The sequence below is a fragment of the Neovison vison genome, chromosome 6, assembly GCF_020171115.1.
Source record: "Neovison vison isolate M4711 chromosome 6, ASM_NN_V1, whole genome shotgun sequence".
Classification (NCBI taxonomy): domain Eukaryota; kingdom Metazoa; phylum Chordata; class Mammalia; order Carnivora; family Mustelidae; genus Neogale; species Neogale vison.
This window is the reverse complement of record NC_058096.1, coordinates 116,015,968-116,027,884: the sequence shown is the minus strand read 5'-3', so window position 1 is coordinate 116,027,884 and position 11,917 is coordinate 116,015,968. Positions and strand designations below refer to the sequence as shown.

At 54.3% G+C, this 11,917-nt stretch overlaps 1 protein-coding gene across 1 annotated transcript; it reads left to right on the top strand.

The window, feature by feature from the left end:
- Window positions 1-457: 457 nt before the first annotated feature.
- CPN2 (carboxypeptidase N subunit 2) lies at window positions 458-2,104 on the top strand. Its single transcript, XM_044255146.1, has one exon. The coding sequence runs from the start codon at window positions 458-460 to the stop codon at window positions 2,102-2,104; it is 1,647 nt and encodes a 548-aa protein (XP_044111081.1).
- Window positions 2,105-11,917: the final 9,813 nt, after the last annotated feature.

Below are 11,917 nucleotides of genomic sequence, written 5' to 3'. Positions count from 1 at the left end.
GGTGCTGAGATTTGGGAACTCAGGAAGAGTTTTGGGTTAAAAATTCCCTGTGCACTAACAACCTGCTCAGATTTTACACATTACCTTAAAAATTCCATACTACCCACGGTCTCCTCCTTTCCCTCTTTTCCATGCCTTTTAATCTCACTTCCACCCTTTCCCTCTACCTGAAAGCACATGGGAAGTCCAGGAGACCTTGGTCTTTGTCCTGCCACTAACCTGCAGGGTGGCTGTGGATAGGCCACGTGACAGCCCATCAGGAGGTCCGAACCCAGGTCCCATGAACCTTGCAAGGCTGCCATGAAGCTGTATGAAAACAACCACTGAAAACACATACTGTCCCAAGGGGTGGCCTCCCTGATAGAGTTAATCCTCATCTCCTGGCTGGCCCACCCCGGCGCTGGCCGCCCTTGATCAAGGCATCACCTCTGTTCTCTCTTCCTGCTGGGATCAGGAGATGCTGTCCGGAGCCTGGCTGTGCTGGGCCGGCCTCCTGCTCCTGGCCAGGCCCTCCCGGCCCTGCCCTACGGGCTGTGACTGCTTCATCCAGGAGGTGTTCTGCTCTGATGAAGGGCTGGCCGCCATCCCTCCAGACATTCCGCCCCATGCCACAGACATCATCTTTGTAGAGACCTCGCTCACCACGGTGGGAGCCCGGGCCTTCAGCGGCAGCCCCAACCTGACCAAGGTGGTTTTCCTCAACACTCAGCTCCGGCACTTCGGGCCCGACGCCTTCGGGGGGCTGCCCAGGCTGGAGGACCTGGAGATCACCGGCAGTACCTTCTCCAACCTCAGCGCCGACGCCTTCTCCAACCTGACCTCGCTGGGGGAGTTCACCCTCAACTTCAACGCGCTGGAGGCTCTGCCCGAGGGCCTCTTCCAGCAGATGCACGCCCTGGAATCTCTCCAGCTGCAGGGTAACCGGTTCCAGAGCCTGCCCGGGAGGCTCTTCCGGCCTCTGAGAGGGCTGAAAGCCCTCAACCTGGCCCAGAACCTGCTGTCCCGCTTGCCTGAGGAGCTGTTTGAGCCCTTGGGGAGCCTGCAGACCCTGAGGCTGAGCAACAACGTGCTCTCCGGCCTGCCCCCCAGTGTGTTCAGCCAGCTGGGCTGCCTGCGGGAGCTCTTCCTCGACGGCAATGCCATCAAGGAGCTGCCACCAGGAGTGTTTGCGGGGCTCTTCCGGCTGGAGAAGCTGTGGCTGCAGCGCAATGCCATCGGCCACCTACCGCTTTCCGTCTTCTCCTCTCTGGGCAACTTGACCTTCCTGAACCTGCAGGGGAACGCGCTGCAGGGGCTGCCTGCCGGCCTCTTCGCGCCCACCCCGGGCCTGCTCGGCCTGTCTCTGTCCTACAACCGGCTGGAGGCCGTCAGCGAGGACGCCTTTGCCAACCTGTCCAGCCTCAGTTCCCTGACTCTGTCGCACAACGCCCTCACCCATCTCCCCGCCGGCGTCTTCAGGGACCTGCAGGAGCTGGTCAGGCTCTACCTGGGCAGCAACAACCTGACGACCTTGCACCCAGCGCTCTTCCAGAACCTGTCCAAGCTGGAGCTGCTCAGCGTCTCCCGAAACCTCCTGACCACGCTCCCCGAGGGCATCTTCGACACGAACTACAACCTGTTCAACCTGGCCCTGCGCGGCAACCCCTGGCAGTGTGACTGTCACCTGGCCTACCTCTTCGGCTGGCTGCGTGAGTACAGCGACCGGCTCTTCAACATGCAGACCTACTGCGCGGGCCCCACCTACCTGAAGGGCCAGCTCCTGCCCACCTTGCAGGAGGAGCAGCTGGTGTGTCCCGTGACCGGCAACCGTCTGGGCTTCCAGGCCCCAGGGTCAGAGGACGGAGAGCTGGGGGGCCCCTGGGACCTGGCTGCGGAGGAGAGGGCGGTTGGGAGCCGGTGCACCTACAGCAACCCTGAGAGCACCGTGGTGCTTGCCTGTGACGGTGAGGATCGGTGCCGTTGGCTGAATGTCCAGCTGTCCCCCAGGCCGGGGTCAGCCCCCCCGGCACTAACGTTCAATGGCAGCCAGCACTGGGACTTGAAGTCGAGCTGCGGCTCCGTGAGGATCACCGTGGCCATTGAGGCCCGGCCAGGGGGGAGCTAGGTGCAGGGAGTGCAGAGCTGGGAGCCTGCCTAGGTGGCCTCCGGGGGCCTGCCCAGGCCAGAGGTGGGGGCCAAGAGGGAGCCGAAGCCCTGTCTCTACAGGTGCTGGAAGGAGCTGCATTTCCCAGGTGGAGAAGGTGTTGCTGCAGGTGGTGTGGGGGTGTGTGTGGGGGGGGGGAGCCTCCATCTTCCTTCCACTTCCTCCCTTCCTCCTCCTTCCTCCTCCACTCTCCTCCCCCCTTCTGTTCCTATCACCCAGGCGGAGCCCAACCTGGGCCTTCCTTAAGCTTTCTAAAGCTGTACTGGGGTCTGGAGAATAAAAGAACATTCTCTCTGGTGTTCCTTGATGATCTAACGGCCACCCCACTCTCACCCCGCCCGAGGTTCTGAGCCTCAGGCATCGCCCACCCTGGTCCTGTTTGGACTTCTAGCTCAAAGGACAAATGTCCCTTTCCATCTCTCTCACCGGAAATTTGCTTTCAATTGATACAGAGAAAAACAAAGGAGGTGCGAGAAGCAGAGATGAGCAGAAGGATGAGGGACAGAGGTCTGACTGGTGTGTGTGGGGGGACTTGTGTCATTTGGGGCCACTTCCAGCACCATGGCCAGGAGAGAGCAGGATGAATGGGGGGCCTCAGGACGCTCCGTTTGGCTCTCCCCACCCCCATCCCCATCTGCCCCCATGGTCCAGTGGACAAGGGGGCTGCTCCCTGAGCCTGGAGTGGGGAGGAGTGGTGAGCAGGGCTTGGAGGTGCATCAGCCTTCAGCTCTCTGACAGCGTCTGCCTCTGTGGCTACCTGCCCCCTGCGATGGTTCTCCTCTGGATTGCAGGACACCATGGTCTCACAGCCCAGCCATACCTTCCATCTCCCAGCTGCCTATCTCTTCTCTGCTGGGATCTGCCGGGGGCCTACCGTCCGGCCTTCCCGGGGAATCTCATGTGTGTCCCCGGGATCCAATGCGTAATGACCTGCATCTCACCTTGGGCTCAGGATTTCACTGCCTCTGTGAGGAGATACCTGCCTGCTCTGCTGCACAGTGTTCGATTATCCTGCCACAAACATGTGTAAAGCAAACCCATCCCGGCTTCCTCCGGGATTTCCCTCCAGCAAAGCCCGTGCGTTCTCCAGTCTCCCCTCCCCTTCGATCCTCATGGCCCACCCGTCTGGGAAAGCTTCTGAGCACCGGTCTATCCATTTCCCCCTTCCCATCCCCAGCCTCCAGTGTGCAGCCACTTTCCTGGCTCTCCTGCCTCCGGCGTAGACAGGTCTGAATGAAATGCTGGGGAAGGAGAGGGACACACGAATCTGATGTCTGGCAGGCCCTCCAGGAACTCACTCAGGGTCTGGCAAGTGAGAGCTCAGACAAGGGTGCACATCTCCTGGGTGGCGGGCAGGGTAGACAGTGAAGCCATGAACCAAGGGCAGGGACAGGTTTGGGGAAAGGCAGGAGCATGATGTCAGCTGCAGGCAAGGAATTGCAACTCCTCCTTCGTGGGGATGCCCTTTAAAAAACACGCTTCCCAAGGCTCAAATCAAAACCACCATAATCCTAAGGTGACGGAAGGTAATTGAGCAGATTTGCCAAAGGAACGGACTCCCAGATTCACTGGGTTCAATTCCCAGAAGCATTTGGATTAATATTCCTTTTTTTTAAAAAAAAAGATAGTATTTATTCATTTGAGAGAGAGGGAGCTGGAGAGCACGAGCAGCAGGGAGGGACAGAGGGAGAAGCAGGCTCCCCTGTGAGCAGAGAGCCCAATATGGGGCTCCATCCCAGGACCCTGGGATCATGAGCTGAGCCGAAGGCAGCGGCCCAACTGACTGAGCCACCCAGGCGCCCCTAGATTAATCATCTGAATCAGTCCTCCAAGGCTGGAGAACTGTGCCACCTCTGGGAAGCCAAGGCCCCGAGTGTCTGTGGGTCCTGTAAGGCCAGCCCCAGGCTAGTGCTCTCCCGGCCCCAGGCCCCAGGCCGGCTCCGTTAGACTGCTGGCTTCCCTCGGGGGGTGATGCCCGCTGTCCGGTGAGAGCATCACCGCCCCAGTACATCCAGGAACTCTCCAGGCCTCCACCCAATGGATGCGGGTCCGAATAGTCAAACCTCCGCTGCCAGAGATAAAGGAACAAGATAATCGAATAGACATTTCTCTTAATTATATTTCTCCCAAACTCTAACTCCTTATTAAATTAAAATAGAATCATTTCTCTCTGTGCTGAATGACGTTGGGGAAAGAGCCCCGGCTGACGGCCAGGGGCTGGGTGGGCTGGGCAAGCGGCGTGTTCTCCCTTTCTGGTTGGCTGGGCGACACCAGAGTCGCTGTGCTCTTCTGGGTAGCATGGCCGAATTTTGCAAATAAACATATACATGTTGCATGGGACATCCTCACACTACAAAACTATTTGTAGCTTATCTGAAATCCGAGTTTAACTGGGTATCCAGTGTTTTATCTGGTGACCCAACCACCCGATGGACACTGGGGAAGCGGCATCTGTGGTGTGGGGAGTTCTGACCACTGAGGGGGCCACAGGGCTCTGAGGGGAAGCAGGAGGCACTGAGCAGCCCTGCAGCTCAGACTGAGGGCAGCAGAGAAGAGACTCTGAGTGTGCCCCACACCCCAGGAGTCCTTGTCTCCTTGTGGAGCTGGCCCAGCCTGGGGTGGTACTAACGCTTTTGATGGGTTCCAGGTTAGAAATCAGGACACTAGGCTCCCTCCTTCCTTAGCATTCCGCCTCTGGCAAATCATGGCTCGTCTCCAGGTCTTTCCTCAGCTATAGAAAAAGAAGTTTCATTCTTTTCTTTTCTTTTTTAAAGATTTATTTATTTGGGGTGCCTGGGTGGCTCAGTTGTTAAGCATCTGCCTTTTGCTCACATCATGATCCCAGGGTCCTGGGATCAAGCCCCACGTCGGGCTCCCTGCTCAGTGGAGAGCCTGCTTCTCCCTCTCCCACTCCCCCTGTTTGTGTTCCCTCTCTTGCTGTCTCTCTGTCAAATAAATTAAGTCTTAAAAAAAAAAAAGATTTATTCATTTACTTACTTGAGAGAGAGAGAGAGAGAGCCAGTGAGCAAGTGAGCAAGGGAGCACAAGGGGTGGGGGCAAGGGCAGAGGGGAAGTGGGAGAGATACCCCTAAGCAGACTTCCCACCTGGCATGGAGCCCTACATGGGACCTGATTCCAGGAGACTGAGACCATGACCTGAGGCAAAACCAAGAGTCAGATACCCAACTGACTGAGCCAGGCACCCCAGGAGGTTTGTTTGTTTGCTTTTAAAGATTTATTTATTTATTTGAGAGAGAGAGAGAGAGAGAGATCGATCACAAATAGGCAGAGAGAGACAGAGAAGCAGACTTCCCGCTGAGCAGGGAGTCCAACCCGGGGCTCGATGATCCCAAGACCCTGTGATCATGACCTGAGCCAAAGGCATACGCTTAACCCACTGAGCTACCCAGGTGCCCCAGGATTTTGGTTCTTGATGTTGATCGAACGAACCTCAGAATCACCTGGAGAGGTAAAGGTAACCCCAGCAACAGGCACCTGGGTGGGCCCTCCTTCCAGAGATTCTCCTTCAACTGACCTGGGGCAGACCGACCCAGATACCAGTTTTATCTTTAACTCCCGCAGAGACTCTCACACCGAGCCAAGGTTGAAGAGTTGGGCTCTATCTTGTCCCGCACTGGGTCTCATGGCTGTTTGGAGCTAGACCCAGGGCAGTGGTGCGAATGCTAGCTTGGTCTGACCCGCGAGCTGTAGTGATCTGGATGAATTCATGAACGAAACGAGCTACGAAATGGGCCATATAAAAAGATTTTGTAGGGGTTCTTTTTTCTTGTTGGTGTTTTTAATTTTACCATCTTCATGCCCTCTGGAGATCTTGAAGAAGCAAGCTAGCTGCAGGCTGCCTTGTTTTCTTGCTAAGGCATCCCAAAGCCCCTCCTTCCAACAGGTGGGGCACTTTGCTCTCATGTCCTGAATGTTCCACTGTTGGGTGATTCCCTGCCACTTGCCAGCAGTGTAACCTTGGGCACGTACTGTAGCTCTCTGTGCCTCAGTTTCCTCATGCATACTGTTGAACAAAGGCTTCGTGGTGCCCACTTCACGGTGCTGTTGGTGAGGGGGAAATAAGCGCATTCATGTGAGAAGGACACATGGGTTCTCAGAAATGTTATCTGTTATTATGATTTCTAGAGAAGTGTGGTAAGTGTGGCAGGCAGGAGGCAAGACCTTGGCCTTTGCATTGGTATGAACTCTTCCCATCCCTGTTTCTGGGAGGATATTAAAGTTGCTGTTTACATATCAAAATTCTATCATTTGGGAGGACTGGAAATGCCATTGACAACACTGTTCGGTACCTACTGTGGATGATGGAGAGTGGCCGATACTTCCAAAAATCAGACAACTTAACACAATGTAAGCCTATGAAAGAATTCTTTCTGACGCTGTGTGTTCAACTCGCCCCCACTTGTGTATCTCGTAGGGTTCAACATTTCAGAAACCTGCAAACGCGGCGATCCAGCGGCCCAGGCGCCCCCTTGCGGCACCCTAGAGGAACGGCTCCCCTTGCGGGGCGCTGCGCTTTTCCTCCTGGGAGTCACAAGCCGCCCTCCCCCACGAAGGGACAGCCGGGCCCATCGACTCGGTGGAGCGCAAGCCGCTCCCGGGCAGGAGGATGAGCTGCTGAAGCTTCTGTCTCCTGTAATTCTGGGCGAGTGCCAGGCCGCTGGGGGCCCGCGCCGGAGGGGTGGCCGGCGGGGACCTAAGGTTCCCGGGGCGGCACCGCCCCCTTCTGGCGCGTTCTGGTCTGTCCCGGTGATGCGGCGCGTCCTGCACCCTGGGACAGCCGTGCAGGACAGTGAGTTGTCAACGTTGTCCACGACTTGCAGAGGGGCCTCCAGGCACCGCTGTGGGTGAAATCCTGTAGTGAGCTCAGCCTGACCCTGACACAGGTGACCCCAAAGTTGTCTTTCTGGCTTGGACACTTTCCCTTTTCCAGGAGTGCAACTTGGCATGTACCTGCTGGGAAGACTGGGCTTTGCCTTCTTTGCAATTTCATCAGAGTTGTTCAGACTTTGGAAAATATCCCCGCCCCGCCTTGGCAATGCTTAACCCTTATTTCAAAGACTCGAATATAAACAGAAAGCAGCTTCCTTTAGTTTCATCCTTTCCTCATTATCTAGTAGGCGAAAGCCTCCAAGGGCTTCATCAGATCTCTGGTGAGGTTGTACCTGAGCATTTTCGCATGGAGAGGAATATTCGTTTAGCATAGACTGCCTTTTATTTCTAATGTATTGCAGTTAGGACATTTAACTTTTAAATTCTCTGTGAGATCTGATTATACTATCTGTGAAATTTATTTCAGGAGACTGAAGGGGTTGCTAAGAATCATTTGTTATACTAGGGGTGTTGGATCTGTCAGTGATGAAATCCATTGTTCCAAAGTAAAGGAAGGATCAAAAACTGGATGTCAGGTTCTCCAGAGAATCAGAAACAGTAGGACCTCCCCCCCCTCTCACGCTTGAGAAGTCCCCCATGGTCTGCCACCTGCAATCGGAGAAGTAGGAAGATTCGTGGTGTAATTAAGAGTCCAAGGGTCGGAGAATCAGGCCCTCTGATGTCCAAGGGCAGGAGACAGATGTCCCAGCTTAAGCAAAGGAAGCACATTATCCCTTCTTCCACCTTTTTGTTGTGTTCAGGCCCTCAGTGGATTGGTTGATGCCAGTCCATGACTGGGCATCATTGGTGAAGGGGGATGGATCTACCTTGCTCAGTCTATGGTTCAAATGCTCATCTCTTCTGGGAACAAGAAGTCATGTTTTACTGGCTACCTGGGCAGCCCCTAGCCTAGTCAAGGGGACACATAAAATGAACCATCGCTGTCTTCATTGACTGAGGTGGATCCTCAGCCCGTCTTTCCTTATGAGGTGGAGATGGCAGTCCTGAGTCCCCGCCCGTGTTTCTCCTTCCCTTACCATGTGAGAGCACCTGCCGCTTCCACTTTGCTGGAGGGCTTTGTAAATGGGAACAGAGGTTCCAGTTGGGCTTGGAGGGAAGGAAAAGATTAGGATACCTGATTTGTGGCTTCTGTTCTGCCTCAACTTTGCTCTGGGACTTTGGGTAAGTCACTTCCTCTCTCCAGGCCTCCGAACCTTCAACAGGTTAGCAGGTGCTGAAAGATTTGAGAGCGCATGTCTCTTCAGATGGGGGTGTGGAGGGTCCTACGTCCTGCCCTCTCCCTTCCAGGGCTGCTCACCTGGCCTGGGATATGGTGGGCACCTGGGGGAGACACCTGGGGGAGGGCATTCTAAACTCTCAGATCTGTGGGAACAGCTAGACTCCTCGGCCGTGGCTGATGAGCTCGCCTTCCTTCCCACCCAGGAGAGGGGACATGGGATTCTCCGGAGAGGAATTAGACTTGGAGACTGGATGGGGAGATTTGTATTCAGTCCCTGGACTGATTCTATTTTTGCCCTCAAATCTGTGTGTCAGCCACTATTCACTGGTATATGATATTGTTTTGACATCTGTGAAGCTGGCAAACTCTTGAAGTCTCCCGAGCCTTGAAAATCGGATCTATGAAATTGACATATCCCAACAAGCGGCAAGCCAAAAGACTTAGGGCATTTGCGATAAGTATTATTAGACCCACTGCATTGGCCCAAGAACACATCCCCTATTTAAATTGAAATATAAGAAGTCATTCATGCAAAATTTCACTACCCAACTTTTAGCCTCTAAGTTAGAGCTCTAAACCAGGAAAAAATAAAAACATCTCCCAGGCAGCAAAAAAAAAAAAAAAAAAAAAAAAGAAGTTTCCAGTGCCTTAGATGAAAGCTCATGCATTGCTCAAAGGAAGGTTCCTCTGCTCAGACTCTGTTCACTTTTATGTTAGACACAAATCTATCAAGTTTGGTCATATGGTTTCCAGACTGGAGTAGATTAAAGGCAAAAAAAATCACACATTGGGAAGAGGGTGGTGGTCCTGCTGGGGACTTGCTAGCAACAAAGAAAGAGACAGAAACATGGCAAACTGACAGAAAGTTTCTGACAGAAACTTCCAGAGAAGAGGGGCCTGGGCTGTTCCGTGGGACAGGCACCTCCATGGCTCCCGAGGCGACACGTTAGTCCAGCACGGAGCTGGAGGAGATTAATGAGCTGAGGTAGGTAGTGATGACCCCGAGCTGCCTGGAGAAAGTGGATATTCTGTATAACATGGGCTTAGTTTGTACGCTCACGAAAGCGGAGCTGGGCACAAGTACTTGGATGGGCTTTAACTGGGAGGTAATTCCAGGAGGCAGCACCATAAGACAGCAGGGGAAACGCCAACCAAGGATGTTCTGTGGAAGGTGCTGTTGCCTGCGGGGCTCGGTTCCATAAGGACTGCCTGAGGGGCATCCAGAATGTCCCGGGGTCATTCCTGACCCCAAGTGCACTAGAACCTAGGAGACATGGGTCCTTGATCCAACCCTCCCGGTAACTTGAAGGGCCTTGGTTTTCCATGTAGAAGTGAGGGGGCTTGACTCGTTGTCACAGAGCCTTCACGTTATGGTGTGTATGCACTGATAAAGGGTGCATCTTATTTTTGTAGAGGTATGTGGTGAAAAGTCTGTTATAAACCAAATTATTTTATTTGGTGGTAGGATAGGATCATCTGAGCATTTTACTCATGCAAATTCAATCACAAGAGCTCAGCAGAGAAGCCAGAGACACAGAGAGGAAGTCGGCGGGGGGCTGGGGTATGCGATTTTAGGTGGGTATTTTTAAAGTGTTGAGATAGTCAAGGCAAACTCCATGTAAGAACAAAAGGTACGAAACGAAAGAATAAAAGGTAATTGCCACTTGAGGCCAGGACAAAAGGAGGACAAACAGTTGAGCTAGAGTATCATCTGACTTTTGCCCACCCACAGAGCAGGGAACACAAAGACCAGCTCCCTCCATGGAGTAGCTGTCACAAGGTGCGGGGTAGCTGGGATTGCTGCCTGGGGCCCTTTGTGGACGGGACCCACCACGTGGGCATGGATGGGGCTGTAGGTCTGCTTTCTGGAGCCCATCTTGGAAGGGGGGATGCGTTTTGAGTGATGAGAGCCTTCCTGCCTGTCTCCGGCATCCGTAAAGTATATGGGCAAGACACGGGGCCAGCCTAAAGCCACGTGCTCCTGGCTGACCCGGTCTGTGCCTGGGAAGGGACGCTGCACTCCCCCAAGAATGCTTGGGGCCGGGGTCAGGTCGCGGCGGAAGCCTGAATGCCAAGCATTCGTTAGACTAGATTGATGGGCGGGGGTGCCTTGCCGGGGAGGCCTGGGCTGCCCGCTGCCCTTTCATTGTGGTTATTTATGGCCTCACTGGGGCTTCAGAAACCAGGCTGACAGCTCCCAGGAACCTGACCCGGCTGGGACACAGCCCACAGCCTTCTGCCTGCTCATCCCTCCCCTTGAGGAATGTCAGCCTTGCAGACAGCGACCAGACCAGATAGGTGTAGAAGGAAAGATTCCAGAACACATCCTAACCCGGAGACCTCTTTATCCAGAAAGAGGTGTGTGTGCACAGGGGACCCATGACTGTATCTCTTAAATATTTACAGAAGTAGACATTCCTGAAACAGGCCTGGTGCAGTGAAATTGATTCTTATGTTTGGTACAGGGCAAGAGATCTTGAACCATCCCAAACAGTAAGTAATCCGAAAACGAGTCTTTGTAGTCGGGGGACATACACCAAAGGTTTGGGCTTGTCTCCTTGTTTGTTTTCTGCTACCTGTGTATGTGTGTGTGTCTTTTGGTAACAGAAGTACAAGTCTAATCCTCGTTCACTTACCTGACAGGTCGAGGAGGTCTAGACTTGTTCTGGATGCTCAGGGGTGAGCTAAGTGGGCTGGACAGTTGTGGATGGTTCGGTCTCCCCCTGGGGCACGTGTGGCAGGACACCCCTCCCTCCCCTGGTGACAAGGGGCAGCCTGGCTGAGAGCGGACAGAACGGGTTGAGGGACTGTGGTGTGCAGGCAGAAGTCTGGGCTGGAGAGCTGGGGGGACCATTTCCTTTTATAAAATGGGCCTCATCATTCCTGCTAAGTCTGCCTCCATGGTGGTGCAGAAACCAGGGGAAATGAGGCAGCAGCAAATGCTCTCCAAACTGTGCAACGTTCCTGGGGAGGTCTGTGTCATGAAATCTCTCAGCCTGGAGGACCTTCCTAGGAAGGAAGGACAGGCCCAGGGGCAGACGACCGCAGAGCCTCATTCTGTGCTGGGGGCCTCACAGGATGGTCCCTGTGGGGGACAGCCTCAGGGAGTTGGGGGGACCATCTGGGGGTCCTACAGAGTCCTACTGAGCGAGAGGGAGGAAGTGAGGCTCCGTGAGAAGGAGGCAGCTATGGAGTCACAGGGGGAAGAAACCCAAGGACATGGGGGTGGATCCATGAGATTACTTTGGCTGGAGGGGTTTGCTGCCACGGGGTCCCTTTTTGTCCTCTCATGTCCCCGATGTCTGTTTACTCTGCAGATGAACCTCTGCAGGTTGCATAGGAGACCAGAGCCTGATGGGACCAGTTCGTGAAACCCTTGTAAAGGTTTAAATGAAGACATTCTCTCGGACACTTCATTGGTTGAAAGTCTGTATCTCACATGGGTAGAGCTGTCGCTCAGGTAACTCAATCAGCCAGGAGTTTGGTTTTGATACACTTAATTGTCTCTCTCCCAGTTTCTGGGTTTCATTGGATGAAGGTTCGCTGAGAGCCCCCAGAGCTCCAGCAGTGGGTCTGGCCTGGGACGTGGAGGTGGCCAGAGGCAGGGGGCCCTGGAGCTCCCTGGGTCTAGTGGGGAGCTGACG